The sequence below is a fragment of the Magnolia sinica genome, chromosome 9, assembly GCF_029962835.1.
Source record: "Magnolia sinica isolate HGM2019 chromosome 9, MsV1, whole genome shotgun sequence".
NCBI lineage: Eukaryota > Viridiplantae > Streptophyta > Magnoliopsida > Magnoliales > Magnoliaceae > Magnolia > Magnolia sinica.
Genome location: NC_080581.1, coordinates 4,135,782 through 4,154,727, shown reverse-complemented (window position 1 = coordinate 4,154,727; position 18,946 = coordinate 4,135,782). Strand labels below are relative to the sequence as shown.

The following is an 18,946-nucleotide window of genomic DNA, read 5'->3' as shown; positions in this document are numbered from 1 at the left end:
GCGAGCTTGAATCGCGGAGGGTCGTAGTTTAGGGTGGTACTGCGGCTACTTTACTTTTTGCCTCCAACGTTCCCTTTTGACCGTCTTGGATTCTCCCCGAGTTTTGACTTTCTTTACCGGTCCACTCCTCAAGTGTTGCTGGGAAACGAATTGGCTACTACCCCTGCCACCAGCCAATGGCTGATGGTCGGTGCCCTGTGGGCTCCACCATGATATATGTGCCTCATCCATGCTGTCCATCTATTTTTATAGATCATTTTACTATATGAGACCAAAAATGAGGTATATCTAAATCTCAAGTGGACCACATTACACGAAACAGTGTTGAATGAACGTAGACCATTAAAAACTTTTGGGGCCATAAAAGTTTTGGATCAAGATGATCTTTGTTTTTTTTTTTTTCTCCCCTTCATCTGGGTCTGTATGACCTAATCCACAGATTGGATGTCAAATAAACAGTACAGTAGGCCTTAGGAGGATTTTAATGGTGGATATCTAATCACTATTGTTTTCCTATGGTGTGGTCCATCTGAGATTTGTACCCTCTAATTTTTGGAGTAAAGCCCGAAAATGATCTGTAAAAATGGATGAACGGAATGGATGAAACACATACATCATGGTAGGGCCCACAGAGCACCAACCACTAGCCACGGGGCTGGTGGCAGGGGGAGTAGCGAATCCGTTTCCGTATTGCTGGTGCGGTAGGGTGCGCTTCGCACGTGGAAAACAAGCACACAATTGCACTCGCCTGGCCCACCTGAAGATCGGATCATCCAAAATTTTCTCAGATATTAGATATATTTAGTGATATTTCCCGATGAACGGTTGGGATATCAAATACGTGTGCATCATTAGTTCAAGTGGGGCTAGCAAACAACACAACTTTGCATCGTCTTGAAAACAAATCGCTTGGACGCAGACAGCTATTGCAACGGCTCTCCAAAAACAGCCAGCTAGGGCCGAGCATGCGAAGCTACTCGCGCGAGTAGGACTATATGGCAGATGATACGGTGGAGCTCCGAGAACTGAAAGAGCCAATACAGTAGAGCCGTCTCTCCGCAGTAAATGTGTCTGGAAAACAAATCGGTTCCCTGCATCTAGTGGGCCCTATCATAGATGGCTTATGAGTAGAAAATCACACCCATTAGATAAGCTACCCTGCCACGTGTACAGTGGAGATGCTCTACCATATTCAGGTTCTTGTGATCGCAGGCACATGTGTTTAGTGAATGTGAACCGTTAGCTAATTTCAAACTCTGTCATTTCATACCCATGCCTTACACCAGCTAAGCAAACCATCCTGAATTTCGTGGCGGAACACACATTGAGTGTGGCCCACATGATGAATGGATTTGATCTTGAAGGTACTTACTCCATTGGTACATCACCGCCCACTGGGCCCACATGCTGAGTGGCCAAGTAGCGGAAACGTTTTGGACTCCATGCTGTGCTTTCCCCGGATGATCGTGACCATCAATCTATGTGGATGAATTTGGAACACCAAAAGAAGCTTTTTAATGGCTCAGATTCAGCTGCAGAAATCAGATGATGAAATCATCGTTGAACTACAATTATTGGGAAATAGGTTATTTTACGGTGGTAACGATGATATAAACGGTTCAAATTATCGGATTATGTCAGTATCTAGGCCCCAGTGGTTGGACATACGCTAAATACTGCGTCGCGATGGAGGCAAAACGAGCTCATCTAATGCGGAAATGGATTGGCTACTCCCCCTGCCATCAGCCGGTGGCTTGTGGTCGGTGTTCTGTGGGGCCTACCATGATGTATGTGTTTCATCCATTCTGTTCATCCATTTTACATATCATTATAGGGCTTGATGCCAAAAATGAGAGGGATATAAATCTCAGTTGGAACACACCACAGGAAAACAATATTGATTGGATATCCACCATTAAAATCCTCTTAAGGCCCATTGTACTGTTTATTTGACATCCAATCTGTTGATTAGGTCATACATTCCCAGATGAAGGGAAAAAAGAAATTTCATCTTGATCGAAAACTTTTATGGCGCCAAAAATGTTTTTAATGGTCGACGCTCATTCGACACTGTTTCTTGTAATGTGGTCCACTTGAGATTGGGATATAACTAATTTTTAGTCAAATACCATAAAATGATCAGAAAAAAATAGATGGACGGCATGGATGAAACACATGCATCATGGTGGAGCCCACAGAGCACGGACCAGCAGCCACCGGGCTGGTGAGTGGTGGCAGGGGGAGTAGCCAATCCGTTTCCATCTAATACTACCTGCACGAGTGGCCGCATAAGAATCAAAATGCGCCCATACCGCCACCTTCCCGACGCGGAAGAGGTTTGCTCGAGTACATCTCGATGTACTTTAATAAGATACGTCGCAACGCTAGCCGTTGGATTTGAGTTTTCTATTCAATGATCCAAACCTTTTTCCATGGTAAGACTAATATTAGATACGGATTTAGGACAAAAAGAAATATCGAATTGAATACTGCATCTCTTTGATTCAACAAAGGTTATTTTGGCCGTCCATATTCAAGGTGAAAGATAAAATTGATCAAAGGGTTAAAATAATTAAATTGAGAGATTTATCGTATAAACGGTATGGATCATTGGAGTAAGACACAGATTCAAAGGTTCCAATGTGGCGAGATGTACTCGAGCAAACCTCCACGAAATACAATCTATCCAAATTTCAAACATTCAAGCTTGAACAGACAAACGCCAGCTGTGGCACTCAGCTCTCTCACCATCAACGAGATTTCCTCATTCCCACTCGACCCTTTCCTTCCCCTAATAAACACTTCATATCTCACCACAAACACTAACCAAGATCTCTCTCTCTCTCTCTCTCTCTCTCTCTCTCTCTCTCTCTCTCTCTCTCTCTCTCTCTCATTGTTACACCACCTAGCTCTCTCTCTCTCTCTCTCTAGAAAAGATGGTCTCTCCTCCTTGTGTTTCTTCTTCTATTGGGGATATGAAGTTGGTAATCTTGCTACTAACATGTTCTCTAATGGTGGCATCTGGTGCGAATTTCTACCGAGATTTCGAGATCACATGGGGTGACAACCGCGCACAGATATTGAATAATGCAAAGCTTCTTACGCTAACTCTCGACAAGGACTCCGGCTCCGGCTTCAAATCCAAAAATGAATTTCTCTTTGGAAAGATTGACATGCAAATCAAGCTTGTCCCTGGAAACTCTGCTGGCACCGTCACTGCCTACTATGTCAGTAATCATACGGCCCAACCTTGAATTTCTTGTTGTATTTAGTCCCTGTAGTATGATGCATTTCATGCAGGACAATTAATCACTTGCTCTAAAAGCTCAAATTGATAGTGCATGGCGAATTAATCCTTTTATCTTATAGCCCAAGCCCCATATCGTATTAGGACTTCAACCAAACCCGCCTCGTGGGCCCCAAATCATATAGGTACCGCCTCACATGAGCCACTGCCTCACACGAGGCTACCCACCTTGAGTGTGCCCCTGCATCCCACATAGGACCCCACTCAAGCCTGGTGTAAAAATGTCCTTGCATTAATCACTCCCTATATAAGTCTCGAATACGAGACCTCCCGCTCTGATACCAATTTGATATAGGACAATTAACCACTTGTTCTAAAAACTACATGATGACATCCATCACCGTCTTCCTCAAGGAATAGTTACTTCGAATCCACATACTTTCTCAGCACTCACATAATTCTTCAAATTTATGATGAAAAATGAAAAATAGAAATAAATTCTAATAAATTCAAAAATAACTAAATTGATCATTAAAAAAGAATTTACAACCTTTTAAATAGTGATACCAAATACTGGAAGAAATTTCACAATCAAATTTCAACTCAAACTCACTTAAATTCGTGACTTACTATAAACTTATTATTTATAAATTGACATGATTCCTAATGGGCATATTTGGCTCAAAAATAGTAATATTCCTATTTGGCCTAATCAGCTCAAAGATCAAGAGTTATGATCAAACTAAAAATTACTATAAAAAGTAAAAACAAAATTAATAGGCATGTTTTAGGGTTCTAACGGTCTTGATCACTTCCACTTCTGATTGAGCCTTCAATGGTCCCTCTTTGACTTAAAAGTATCCATTACCCACTCTACATCACATTAGGTGGGGTCCACCAGGTGAATGACCTAGCTTGCTTAGTTTTTTAGTTAACCAGCCTTATGTGGCCCACTAATCAGGTGGTCCGCTCATTGGTCGGTCTGCATGCATACGTTAATGTGGACCGTTCGTCATTCAATGGTCCATTTCTTTGTACATGTGTATCCCAACTAATTAGCATACCAGCCTGATATTTCACAAAGGCTAATTTTACTGTGTGGCCCACCTAGTTGATCTGGACCGTTAATCAGGCTGATCGGCTAGTTGGCCTGGTATAACGTGGATAGCTTATTTTTCAATGTTAAATTCGTTTGTACATCTGTGGATCCCACCTAATTAATTGACCGGCCTGATATTTTTAGCCTAGCCAATTTTACTATGTGGCCCACCTATATTCTCCGTTACTAGTGATTGATAATTGTGATGCAGCTTAAATCTGAAGGGACCACCTGGGACGAGATCGACTTCGAATTCCTTGGCAATCTTAGCGGTGATCCTTACACTATCCACACCAATGTATTCACCCAAGGAAAGGGAAACCGAGAGCAGCAATTCCACCTTTGGTTCGACCCTACCAAAGACTTCCACACCTATTCCATCCTTTGGAATCCTCAACACATTATGTAAGTCTTCAAATCTTTCCATTAATTTTATATGATTTCGTTTGATTGATCAAAACCATACATCTCCTAAGACCCACTTAAAAATAAAAATGGCTACTTAACACACACACTCTCTCTCTCTATAGCCGAATGATCAGCTACCCACGAGTTCATATGAAACTCGTGCAAACCTTTTTGTGAACTCATCATACGTGATGTGACTCCAAAATTTGAATGGTCCATGTGAAGCAACACCTCATGAAACCCCTCAAGCTCAATTTTTTTTTACTTTGATCCAAAACTTTGGAGGGCCATGAAAAATGAAAACATTTACCTCCCTTAATTTGCATTTCTCTTTTTTATGGTCCACCAGAATTTTAGATCAAAGTGAAAATTTGTCATTTAGGGTTTCATGTGATTCCACATTATATGGACCGTTCGGATTAAACAACCATGACACATGTGCAAAGGTGTACATGTGTATAGGTGTACAGGTGAGCATGACTCTCTCTCTCTATATATATATATATAGAGGCATGATGAGATGCACACCCTTGCACACCTGTCATGGGCGTCTAATCCAAACGGCCCATATGATGTGGCATCTCATGAAACCTCATAGAAATGCTCACTTGTGCATTCACACACACGTGTGTGTGTAGTGTGTGTACAGTATATATGTACACACACACACATATATACGCACACACACAAACAAGTGCTAATTAAGTCCGGGACTGCAAACTATTCTGATTTTCGTACTTGTACCATTTCTATGTGTCTGTGTGTCAAGTGTAGCGTGCAGCTAGAGTATCAAATAGCTCCCCATTAATCTTCCCACAGTAGTCCTAACAATTATAAGATGTGCTTACAAAAATTTCTGATGTTTGCATTGCACTCTTTTTTAGTTTCTACGTAGATGACATTCCAATCAGAATTTTCAAGAATTTCGAGTCCAAGGGCGTACCATTTCCTAACAAACAGCCCATGAAGATTTATTCCAGCTTGTGGAACGCCGACAACTGGGCCACAAGAGGTGGGCTCATCAAAATCGATTGGTCGAATGCGCCCTTCACTGCCGCCTATAGAAACTTCATGGCCAGAGCTTGTGTAATATGGTCTGGTGTATCGTCTTGTGCTTCACAATCTCTTTCTTTGCCTTCCATGTCCTGGATGGCTCAAGAACTAAATTCAACTAACCTAGAGAAGTTGTCATGGGTGCAACAGAACTTCATGATCTACAACTACTGCGCCGATCCGTACCGCTTTCCGGACGGTCTCGCACCTGAATGTGGATTTGCTTGAGCTCTTTAAATATTATTTTATTTTTTTTAAACCCCTCTCTATATCTCTTGTATAGAGTGATTATTATTCATTCATACACTATTTGTTGTTTGTAACCTATCATTTATTGCATTTCTCATTGTAAAGAAGTTACATGAATATAGATCTTTTTTCTTCGTTGAGAAAATCTTTAATACTCTGGTAGAGTGTGATGGATGATAAGCAGGTACTTATAAATTACTTAGTAATTGTTTATGTGGCATAAACTTAAATTGTCCAATTTATGGATAGAAGTTTAGATGTGTTATCAACTAAAAATTTAATTAAGCTAAATTGATTGTCCTGTTGTTAGATTTGTGGACATTTATTAAATGGTTAAGAATGAAAAATATCCAATGATCTTATTTCAACAAAGAAGAGCTAATTCAAGCTACATATATAGGCCACTTGAAGTGCCTGCGTATCAGGCATTATATGCAGATGGAGTAACAAATAACTCCATATTTGTTATGGGGAATAATCATTTGCTTATGAAATGTGGTGGGGCTCTACGTGATGTGTATGTGGAATCCAAAATGTGCATGTGGTGAGCCTCAATGGGAACCGTACATCCTAACAATCATCCCTATCAAAGACTCAGGTGGGACGCACTCCGAGAGCAATGTACAATCTTGCCTTGAACCTGGACGAGGATTGGCTGGTGACCACAACACCAGCCGGCTAGCTAATGTCAAAGATTTGTGGGGCCCATCCATGATGTATGTGTTTTATCCATGCCATCCATCCATTTTTTTCAGCTCATTTTTAGTATATGAGCCAAAAAATGAGGCAGATCCAAAGCTCAAGTCATCCACACCACAGAAAATAGCGGGGACAGTGATGTCCACCGTTGAAACCTTCCTAGGTACCAGAATGACGTTTGTTTGTCATCCAATCTGTTCATGAGGTCACACAGGCCTGGATTAGGGAAAATACAAATATCAGCTTGATCTAAAACTTGTGTGGCCCCAAGAAGTTTTCAACGGTAAGAGTTCAATCCCCACTGTTTTCTACGGTGTAGCTCACTTTAGCTTTTGGATCTGCCTCATTTTGGGGCTCATGCCCTACAATGAGCTCGCAAAATGGATGCATGGCATGGATAAAACATATACATCATGGTGGGGCTCACAGAGCTTTGACATCAGCTAGCTGGATGGTGTTGGGGTCACCAGCCAAATGCGTCCAACTCCCTTGCTGGGCCCACCTAAATTTGGAATGGCTCGAGTTTTGGTGTCCCTCCATCCTAGAGCAATGGAATGGGTATTGTGGCAATTGGGCTGGGCTTTCTCAAGTCAGCCCAAGTCCAACAACTTTGGTTGGTGGGCCAATTCAGCCCAAGTCCGAACTCGGCTGGATTACTTATCGGGTGGAAACATTCAGATCCAACGGCTGATATGGGCCTAGAAATTTAGGCCCAAGACTGACCTTCGACCCGCCACCCTCCGTGATCTGTTCCGACTGGCATGAACTGTAGACACCTTCATGGGCTGGGCTTGGACATGCTTTGGCCCACAAGGCCCAGCCCAGTTTCAACCATAAAATCGGGCGGCCGTCTTGCTCATAAACGATCGGGAAATACCGTTATCGTTTTGTGTTTGTCGCGACTCACGATCCATCATGTGCTGCGATCCCATTGAGGCTAACTTTCTATGATGGTCCGGTGATTTCAACCGTCCATATTTTATTCATTATGAAAATTAAGCTATTTACCCATGATAATTCTTAAATTATGATCTTGACCTTCGATACTTGGTGCCGAATTCAAGCCATTGACAATTTTCTTTTCATGTTCTAAAATGCATACTCTACAAATTTTTATGGTTATAATCATCCTTATAGAGTAATTTTCTATTTAGGAAGTTATAGAATATATTTCATAACATGGATGATTCCGATCATTGGATCACTCAGCATGTGGACCCCAGTGGGTGGCGACAAACGCTGGAACTAATGAGTCGCGGTAGAGGCAAAACGAACTCCAAAGAGAAAAACTTTGATACTCCAACAGAGTGCGGTGAATGATACGCAGGCACTTAAAAAGTACTTAGAAATTGCAAATGTGGAATAATATTAGTTCAATATAAACCATCCAATTATGGATCAAGGTTTAGATGTATCATGATAAAGAAAAACTATTCTTATTTGATTTATTTGACTATCAGATTGGTAGACATTCTCTGGACGGTTAAAAATGAAAAGGTCCAAAAGTCCTATTCAACAAACAAATGTCCACAAATCAATGGTCAGGATTATTCAAACAGTATTATTTTGATAATTTTACTTAGATAAGAGTCGGTTCTATAGTGTTGTCGGGTTAGTCTGAATTAATCTTACCTACGTGTACAATTTCCAATCGCCTGTGTATCAAACTCCAAACGCTGTCAGAGTACCAAATATCTCCTCAACTCCAAAATCCCCCATCGCCTCTTCCTTTCACCGAGAGAAACGATGAGCGATCTGATCGCCGCAGCAGCGGATCCGTCTACGGCGAGCGAACCCACGGCCACCTTCGACACGGCGCGAGTCGCCGAGGTGAAATCATGGCTCGCTTCGCAGTTCGACGCGGTGGGGAAGGACGTCCCCGAGTTCGAGTACACGCCGCGGAGCATCGCGCATCTCCACGCGCTTGCAATTCTCTCCCAAGCCAAGACGCAGGCGGCCGGGATCGTCGCGTCGGACCTCCGCCAGAAGGCCGCGGAGTATCGCTCCCAAGGTTAGGGTTAGGTCTGCCTTTTCCTTTCAGGAAAAAAGAAAAGGAAAAAAGATCGGGTGTTCACTGTGCGCACCCGGAGTCCGTGCGCACACGTCTCGGGCGGGAATCTCAAGACGCATTTCAAATCGGACGGTTAAAAATTCTCATTTGGACACGCTTCGACCTACCCGCCAACTGTCTTTTGAAAGGTCAGGTCGCAATGTGCGCACCGAGTCTCAGTGCTCACTGTTTGCACTTGCGATTTTCAATTTCTAAATCTTTAAAGTCGGATTATATGATGGTTTGATGGAGTATGGTGGAATACTGTTCTCGCATTAGGTGTAGTTGAATCCAGGCCGTCTAAATTATGGATCATACTACAGGTGTACTGGATGGATTATCCTGATCGTTAAATTGATACCACAAAATGGGTAATGGAAAATTACAAAATGTTCAACCGTCCAAATTCACCAGGTGAATGTCCATCCATCGGGTAGTTAGAACTTCTTATGTGGTTTTTGGGTTATGGTTTGATCCATGTAGGGGCCTGCAAGTTGGGCGGTCTGGAATTTAGTTCATCTTTGCATTTGTATGGTGGATGGGAGGATGAGTATCAGTAGCGATCAGATCACCCCACTATGGATGTGGCGTAACCCAAAAGCTTCACCGATTGGGCAATTCTCATCACTTTGAACACAACCTGGATGGTCTGGATTTGGATGAGCGGATGGGCATGATCTACCATCCACATGATTGGATCCAGACAAGCCAAATGGTGTGCCCCACTATGGATGGGGCATAAACCAGAAAGCTGCACCATTTGCACAATTCTTACCATTTTAATTGGTGGCCATCAAATGGATGGTTGAAAGGGAATGTGGTTGATGGTTCCAATTCAATGGGCAAATGCTCATTAATTGGATGGTTAGGATTTCCCTACATTGATTAATTGGAATGTGCCTGTCAAGACCCACCCACAATTATGATCTTGTGCCTCATGATTAATGTTTTAAATAGCGAATCGCGTGTAGCATAGCATTCAACTCTTTGAAGCGTTAGGCATAAGCTACATGCTAGCTACAAATTACTTCTAGATTTTTAATCAAGGTTGCATGTGGTTGCACCAATTCATGATATTCTGCACCAAATTAGACTGATTAATAATGAAATTAACAAAATTTAATCATATTTGGTGCAACCAAACACAGTCTAAAAGTAATAGGAAAGGGCAATGATTAAATATACAGGTAAAGAAAGAGCAATGAAATTGATTTAATATTGTTACTTATATTATTTTACTAAAAGCATTGAAAAGATTAAGTAATTTTTATTGAAAATAGGAATTTGTAATCAACCATTGAAAACATTGACTTTCATGTTGTAGTGAAAAATAACTTGTAATGTGAGCTATGTAGTGTGTAGCTTAGTATATGTAGTATGTAGCTTCCACAAATTATCATCTAGCATAGGCTACACATGACTTAAGCTATTTTCATGAGCTACATAGTGTTAAGGCTAAGGTACATGCTATATAGCGTAGCTATTTAAAACACTACTTAGAATACATGATTTTTGCAACCGTCAAAACCATAGATTTTGTTGAGAGAATTTAATTGATGATTCATGGACAATTGCAGCTGTCAGAATTAGAGAGATTTTGGAGAATGTGGGATTGGCCCAGGAGAGTCTGTCGCCAAATGCTGTTACTTCAGCGCAGGTTCTAGCAAATGTTGCAAATTTGTTGAATATAAGGGATACTGAAATGAGTAGGTGAATATCGTTTCTTCTTCGCAATCCACATTGCTTTTTTGTTTTTTTTTTTTTTTAATTTAAATTTTAAATCTCCTTTCTTTCATTTTCTTTCCCTCTCTTTTGAAAATTTTCTGCATAATTGAGATGGAGGTGGTGATGATGATGATGGATGTGATGCAGTTTCCTTGTGGCAATGGGAGATATTTCTTTGAGAAAGACTGGTATAGAGGAGAACAGGGATACTGTAAAGAAGGAATCGGAAGTTCTCCTTGACTATACAAGGAAGGCTCTTGCAAGGCTGACTTATTTGAAAAAGTGGGTCCGTAATCCTTTTGTTCTTTATTCTCTTTCAGGTCTGTCATATTTGAATACATTTAGGGGTCGTTTGGTAGCTTGTACTCAATATGCATTGGCAATTACCATGGAGTCAAGAACTTTGGCTTGTGAATCTGTGGTAATCAGAATTCAAAAAAAGTGTATTTTGGCGTATTTGATGTGAATTGGATTCCAATTCCTATCAAGTACACTACTCCCAAACACACCGATTCCCACTCTCAAATGACCCCTTAGATGGTGCGGCGTACAGAATTTTTGTTGTTTCGTTTGACAGTTCAGTTCATCACCATGTAATATGTATGTAGATTTACCATTTAGGTGTGGAGAAAAATATCACAAATTCATAATTGGGACTGATGAGAGAAAGGAAATTGATTTGGCATGAAACACCTTAGTGCAAGTTTCTCTATATGAAGCATGATAAAAGAAAGTTCTCCATGCAAAATGTGCCGGTACCGCCACTTGATTTCTTGATCCACCATCTCCTTAGTAAAAAAGCGGGGCATCCTTTCTTCCACAAACTTATACTTGATTAGATGGTGATGAGATTCTCCCACAATGAGATGGTGATGAGATTCTCCCACAATGAGCGTTTTGGGATTGATGATAGAAACAGCTGAAATATATGATCACCGTCATCATCTAAGCCTTACCCAACTAATTGGGGTCATGTAAATATATTGAACTGTAGCTTTTTTAGATAATCAATGATACAATCGCTTGCAAATACGATTGACAAGGTCAGTATTAAATACCCAACTTGCATAATCAAAGCGGCTTTTATAGTGTTTAATCATAAACTACCCTAGGTAAGTATTATAAACATGAAATTATATCTGCTATACTGCGAAACAGGAAAGGTATGCCATGAAGTTGGATCACATTTCAGTGAAAACAGAGGTTGGATTAATCTTGTCTAAGAATTGGCTTTGTCATCACCTTGTTGAGTCAATACAACATTTTGGGCTTTTTTTATTTATTTTTATTTTTTTATTTTTTTATTTTTTTATTTTTTTACACACCCACACACCACAATGGGCACTTGTACCCATGACCTCAATGTTGAAACTCACAGAGTCTACCATTGAGTCATGAGTAAGGACCCGTTTTGGGGTTGACTCAACTAGATTTTCAAACTCTAGTTCCAATATGCCTTCTGTTATCAATTCTTTTTCAGTCCTTTATTTATAATTTTCCTGCCACTAGTGTGGAATGCCCTCCTGGCTATCATGTTGCGGATAACCTTTGAGTTTTTTCTGTTATGAGTAAGGACCCGTTTCGGGGTTGACTCAACTAGATTTTCTAACTCTAGTTCCAATATGCCTTCTGTTATCAATTCTTTTTAAGTCCTTTATTTATAATTTTCCTGCCACTAGTGTGGAATGCCCTCCTGGCTATCATGTTGCTGATAACCTTTGAGTTTTTTCTTCTGACAAAAATGGTATATACGAGCCTACTTGTGTTTTTATGAACTTACATATTGCACATCGTGTTTTGTATGCATTCATGTGGGGATAGTTCTCATATGACTTAAATTTAAAACAGTTTTTCTTTATTATTTGCAGAACCTTTCAAAAGTTGGACGATGAGGTAGCTTCTTGTGAGGCTCAAATGCATCATTGGAAGACAAACTTGGCCATTATGGTCTCGAAAGAACGGCAATACAATCAACAATATTCTAATTACAAGGTACTGCATTGTTTTCTATATATAAGGTTTTTTTTTTTAGATGGACTTTAATTAATTAGTATAAAAGAAATCGAGCGGGCAAGAAACTGAGCATGACCTGATCATGTCATCAGTCTAGACTCCAGAGTCATACTGCAGAGTTACTGGTCGGAGTAGGTAAATCCTGATTGTATCGATCTATAATGTTAGGTAAAATCATCCAGGGGTTTTTGTTTCTACATCTTGTTGTTGTTTGATTGTGTGGCTATGTTTACAGGTGTCCCAAGTGTGTTTTTTTTTTTTTTTTTTTAAAAATAAAATAAAATTTAAAATTATGCTTCGCTGACTTGAAATTATCTTAGTTTTGAATTAATACAAACCATTTTTAATCAGTTGTTTTTGTACCTGTTACTTGATACACATCTAGGTATAATTTTTGTTGATTTCTCTCCTTCCATGGTGTCAAAAATAGATTGTAACACAAGGAGATTTATGGCGCTGAAGAATTTTTGTGGATTTATGGGTCCGTTGATTCAACCTGTTTCCCATATTGGGTGGGGGCGGTAGTATGGTCACATTGATCAAGGCTAATGAGAGTGCAAAATTACAGTTTGTTTTGGGTTATATGTTTTATATTATGTTATTATATTATATTAATAACCTTTCTAACAACATATTTCTAAGCTGCACACTCATTCCACCTTATTTCAACTTTACAGCAGTAGCCAACTATCTTTCTTCTTCTTTTTTCTTTTCTTTTTGAAAGCCAACAATTTTATTAGAGTTCGAAAGAAAAGGCAACTTTTTTCTTTTGGAACGTTATTATTATTTTTTGGAAAGAAATGCCAAATTTTTATTAAAGAAACCAGACAATTATTTTACTGATGTCTTCCATCACTTTGCTTGCATATATTGGACGGGACGCATCATTTTGTTTATGTTGTTGGTAAATGTTGATAGGATATGTCTGAGTGATCAGCCTTTGCATCTTGATTATCGATATGCCATGTAGGCATCATGGACCCTGACTTCACTCACCCTCATGTGTTTGGCTAGGAGCACTGGACTTGTGCTGCTTCTTCCCATTCTAGAATGTCACTATCTCTTCAGAGCTTCTCACTTCTATCGCTTTCTACAACCTCATTAACTTCACCTTGAACTCCACGTCTATAGTTTTGTATGAAAATATTCATGCAGATATATTTTCTTGCAGATGAAAAAAAAAGTACACATTCACACAGTTAATGTCTTTTTCCCCTCTTATCTCATCAGTCTCACTTTATGATATGCCCATCCACTCGACCGTAAAGCTTTTGCTTACCACCATAGTGGCATGGCCATTGCTTTGATCAGATTAGGAGTTTGGCCTAAAGAATACTTTTGGTACATCAAAGTTTCTTTAGGTGATTTCTCAGGCCTGTTTGATAAGGAAGAAAAGGAACCAAAAACATGGAAATTGTAATGATTAATTCCATGGGTGTTATTGAAAATAGATTCCATTTTTAGGGATGTCTGTTTCGGAAGTGGGAATTTCTGATTCATTATGCATCAATCACCTGGTATTGGTTTCTTTTCCTTCTGTGCTTATGAAACGGGCCTATGCATGTACAAGACGCTTATAATATGATTTCTTTGCATCTAAAACCCCTTGTTTTACTGATTGTATGAAATCTGATTTCTACATCACTCATCCTCGGTTGTATTTTGGGAGCAGGCATTACTGAATCGAGTAGGTTACACTCCCGAGATTAGCCATGGCGTGCTGGTGGATACAGCTGAGCATAAAAAGGAGTTGGAGAAGAAAACAAAGCCCATTTTGGATACCTTGAGGAGCTATCAGGACTTACCTCCCGTGCGTCATAATCTCAATCACAATGAAGTTGTGGTATGTAGTTGATGAATTGGATAGATGTAGCATCTCAGACCCATTTCTACTTATACAGGATAAAGCTCTTGCTGCTTTGGCCATTGAGGAGAAAAGAAGGCAATACAGAGCTGCTGAAAAGTGCCTCGAAGACGTACTGCAGTCAGCTCTTGCCACTACAGAATAATGAGCTAGGTGCGTGTACTATTCATATTACATCGAAATGTAGACTCAATTCAATGTTGATGATTTTTTATTCTTTATTTTTAAAGAGAACCATATCATTGAGCTCCACCAGAAAGTTCTCGACAGACATCCCCTCCTCACTGCTTCAAACAATGAGAAAAAGAAAAAGAGAGTCAATGACAAAGCAAAAAACACCCCAAAAAGGACATGCTGAAATGACTATTGATTGGTAACTGAATGCAATTGAATCACAATCCTCAGCAGTGAATCAATCAAGATCGTAGAAACTCTGGCAGCACCAATGCCCCCCACTGAAACACCAACAAGGCAATACTCTGCTTGAGATGGGAGGAAAGAAGAGTGGCTTTGTCATCAAAGATTCTAGCATTTCTCTACCTCCACACACCCCAAAGGATAGCGAAAGAAAACATCCTCCAGATTTTTCCCCACCAAGAGAAATGGCTAGCATACCCGCCGGGCAACAACATCAAAAGGCCAATTGTCCAGCCACCCTCATCAATTTTATTTTTTTTCCTACACACAAAGCACACATTCAGCAACACCATTTTCCTTTTGGGGCCCTGTTTGGAATCATGGAAATGAGACTGTGAATTTGGAAAATCCATCAACCTTTCAAATTCATGAATTTTGCAAATGATGATCCTCATGGCGGGCCTTCTGTTTTCATGGTACTGATGTACTAGGCAAGTGGCCTGTTGGTGGAAGAAGGTTGTACAGTACTGCAAGCTGCAGTGCTGTTGTTGTATGTGATCAGTTCTTTCCTTTTCATAAGTGGAAACTGGAAAACAATGTTTCTGTAGACAAAGAAAGATAGGTTGTAGTATACAACCATTTTTGGGTGTGGGATTGAAGCTGTGCCCATCAGGTCAGTCCGAACACGTCGGTCATAAGCCCATGCATTTTGGTGGTTATGCAAGAGCATGGTCAGGCCTAAGTTACAGTGCCATTTTTGGGTATGCATGACATCCAATCCGCCCATCATGTGCACCCCCTCATGCTTCCATTGGCATCCAAAGATGAAGCTAATCCAAAATCGAGGTGGGCCACACCAAACGGGGAACAGTTGTCATGGGACGTTCACCATTAAAATACATTTTGGATTGTGGTGCTTGGCATGTTTTGCATATACCATCCAATCCATTCAGAAGATGGGCCCCACAATGATGAATCGACACCCTAGGAATCAAGCCATTCCAAAACTCAGGTGGGCCATGCATGCAATTTTAGAGGTTTTAGGCATGATCTTACATGGTGGCCCACTGGAGCCTTATTTTTGGGTGCCGAGGAGAAAACAAGGGGGAGCATACAGTGGACGAACTGTATGGCATGGACACATCATGGTGGGACTCATACATCGAGTTGTAGGTGGTGCTTAATTACAACACCTGTAGTGGATCCAGTTTCGATTGGTGTAAGCCCGACTATATGAGCTTAGTGGGTTGTGTTGGCAAGGCTCGGCCTCCTTTTCCTACAACCGGCAAGCCCTATGATCCTGTCCTGTGGCTGGCCTGGGCTGGATTTGATCATGGCCCCTGTCCGTTGGATTGGATATGGACAAGCCCTGGCCTGGCCTGGCCCACTAGCAACTTGTATGACTTGTCAAATTCATTAGCTTCATGGTTGGGCTTGGATACTCTTATGACAGGCTGGATTAGAGCTGGGCATCAAGTCGAGTCAGACGGAGTTACGGCTGACCCGACTGGATCCAGTTTTGAAATAGGCCTGACCTGAACTTGACTCGACTCGACTCGGTACAGAGTCTAGTATGCCTGAACTGATCCGAATCTGGTCTGGCCTGGACTAATCCGAATTGAGTCTGACCCCGGTAAAAAGTATTGAGTCAGTTCGAGAGATGAGGGAGGGAGGGAGTGGAAAGGAGAGATGAGGGTGGTGATGGTGGTAGGAGGTTGCAGGCTTGGATGAGGGAGGAAGAGAGATTGGGATTGGTCGGGTGCGGCCTATAAGGTTAGAGATACTTAAAAAATTAGAGTTTATATATATATATATATAACGGGTCTACCCGGATGGGCCACAAGGTTGGTGACTGCTTGCCTACAATATACGAAGCATATGACCTCAAATCCAAACCATTCAGGTAGTAGGACCCACTATCCATTGGTCATATCCACCGAATCATATTGATCAGTCTATCCCAAACTCTGATGCATACACGATTGTGGAATGAGGCCAATACACTTTGTAGGTTAAGGGGTTAAGTTAATCTACAATGCCATGTGTGTTGGGTCCACCTTGATGTGTGCATGATATCGAATCCATCCATCATGTATGGCTCCTCAGGTTCTTGTAGCTGCCTCAAATTCATGGCGATCCAAAATTCAAGTAGGCCACGCCACAGGGAACGGTTGAGATGGGGACACCAATGGTTAAAAACATTCCAGATTTTGTTGGGGCACGGTGATTTATATATGTCATCCAATCCACTAGAAGATCTGTGCCCGAAAGGTTGAATAGACAACCCAAAATCCATCCATTCAAAAACTCAGGTGAGCCACACCATGTGATTTTGGAGGTTTCGGTCATGAATTTAGATAGTATGGCCCACCTACGTTTTGGATAGGCCTGATTAGAACATGAAGGGGGCGTTTATGAATGGACTGATTGGATTACATGCACACATCGCGGTGGGCCTCACAAGTTACTAAAGCTTTGTAGTGGATCCCACCTATCGCGATCACATTCTTTTGTCATAAGCCCTCTGTTGTGGGTCCCGCTATTTGGGCAGACCGGATATGAAGTGCTGACGCGGATTGGGTACTACCCCTGGCTGTTCCGAGCTCGGCAGAGGCAGCTGCTCTGAGGGGCCACCATGAGTATGTACTTTATCCACACCGTCCATCCATTTTTTTCATGTCATTTTAGGATGTAAACCTAACAATGAGGCAGATCCAAGGCTCAAGTGGACCACACAGTGGGGATTGAACGCCCACCGTTAAAAACTTCTTAGCAGCCGCAGGAGCTGATAATGTTTAAATGTGTCCCGTAGAAAATAAGGGTGGGCGTTACCCTTACTGTAGGGCCCACCTTGATGATATGTGGTATATCCATTCCGTCTGTCCGTTTTTACAGCTCATTTTTGCATGCGGTCCAAAACATTAAACACACCCAAATATCAGGTGGACCACACCACAAGAAACAGTGATGATTGAACGTTCGCCATTAAAAACTTCCCAAATCCCACTGCAAGCAGATCCGTAATGTTTATTTTCCATCCAACCCGTTGATAAGGTCAACCAGAACTGGATGGAAGGAAAATACAAGGATTAGCTTGATGCAAAACTATTGTGGCCTACAAAAACTTTTAATGGACATTAAACATCTCAAGAGATTTGGATCTGCTCAAGTTTTGGGATAACAACTTAAATGATCTAAAAAAATAGATGGGTGGCGTGGATATGAAGAATATTCATCAATGTGGGCCCCACAGTGTAAGGTTAACACCCAATAAGCTGTATCATAAGATATATTTAGTTGAAAATAATGGCTGAGTAAGATTTATTAACAAACAAAAATTGGTGTCGTGGTGTAGTCGGTTATCACGTCAGTCTAACACACTGAAGGTATCCGGTTCAAGTCCGGGCGACGCCATTGAAATTTTTTTTTTTTTTCCTTAAATCCAGAACCTTCGTAAAGTGGACCTCCTTGCTTCCATAATGTGGGGTCTACGTTTTTAGATCGTTTTAAGGTGTGTGAACAAAAATGAGGCAGATCCAACGATCAGGTGGACCACACCAAATAATAAACTTGATTTTATTAAATACAAGAGTCATCTGGTGTGGTCAACTTGAGCGTTGGATCTACCTCATTTTTGTACTCATACCTTAAAATGATCTCATAAAAGGGATGGACAGCATGGATAAATAAATACATCACGGTGGGCTCGCCCACAAGACTGCCCGTTCGGGGCTAGAAACGGGGTTGGACGCAATCCGCGTCCATCATTTTATGTCCTAAATGTAGAGCCGGCCTCAACTGTTCCCTTTTGTGTAGCCCACTTGAGTTTTGGATGGCCCAGATTTTTGGGTCTCAAGGAAAAGATTAGGTGGCGCTCATGATGGACGGATTGGATGTCATTAAAACATCTAATGAACTCTGTATGTCGCTTTCTACCTTAAGCTTATCCGGAAGTCGTTTGTACCGGATCCGTCTTTCTAAAGTCTGCACCGCAGTGCACTCTTCAACCCTATGCGGGAAGCTGAAGGTGTTGGGGCTGTGGGGACGACCTTGTCGTTTTATATCCACACCGTCCATCTATTTTTCCAGCTCATTTTAGTATATGAGCCAAAAATTAAGGTAAATCTGATCATCAAGTGGACCACACGAGGAAACCAGTGGTGATTGAACACCTACCATTAA

General features: G+C 41.1%; 2 protein-coding genes and 1 non-coding gene across 4 annotated transcripts; all 3 read left to right on the top strand.

Moving 5' to 3' along the window:
• Positions 1-2,928: 2,928 nt before the first annotated feature.
• LOC131256107 (xyloglucan endotransglucosylase protein 7-like) lies at positions 2,929-6,035 on the top strand. The gene is made up of 3 exons (XM_058257154.1): positions 2,929-3,227; positions 4,558-4,751; positions 5,639-6,035. The coding sequence occupies exons 1-3, from the start codon at positions 2,937-2,939 to the stop codon at positions 6,033-6,035; spliced, it is 882 nt and encodes a 293-aa protein (XP_058113137.1). The 5' UTR covers positions 2,929-2,936.
• Positions 6,036-8,473: 2,438 nt separating this feature from the next.
• Positions 8,474-14,659, top strand: LOC131256694 (AUGMIN subunit 1-like). Of its 2 annotated transcripts, XM_058257679.1 has the most exons (6): positions 8,475-8,766; positions 10,383-10,515; positions 10,678-10,812; positions 12,399-12,522; positions 14,216-14,353; positions 14,445-14,659. In XM_058257679.1, the coding sequence occupies exons 1-6, from the start codon at positions 8,502-8,504 to the stop codon at positions 14,550-14,552; spliced, it is 903 nt and encodes a 300-aa protein (XP_058113662.1). In that variant the 5' UTR covers positions 8,475-8,501; the 3' UTR covers positions 14,553-14,659. The 2 variants fall into 2 exon arrangements, with proteins under 2 accessions (XP_058113663.1, XP_058113662.1); XM_058257680.1 differs by lacking the exons at positions 10,383-10,515; positions 10,678-10,812 and having other exon boundaries at positions 8,474-8,766.
• A 3,445-nt stretch (positions 14,660-18,104) lies between these two features.
• Positions 18,105-18,178, top strand: TRNAV-AAC (transfer RNA valine (anticodon AAC)). The gene has a single exon. It is a non-coding gene; the product is annotated as a tRNA-Val (tRNA).
• Positions 18,179-18,946: the final 768 nt, after the last annotated feature.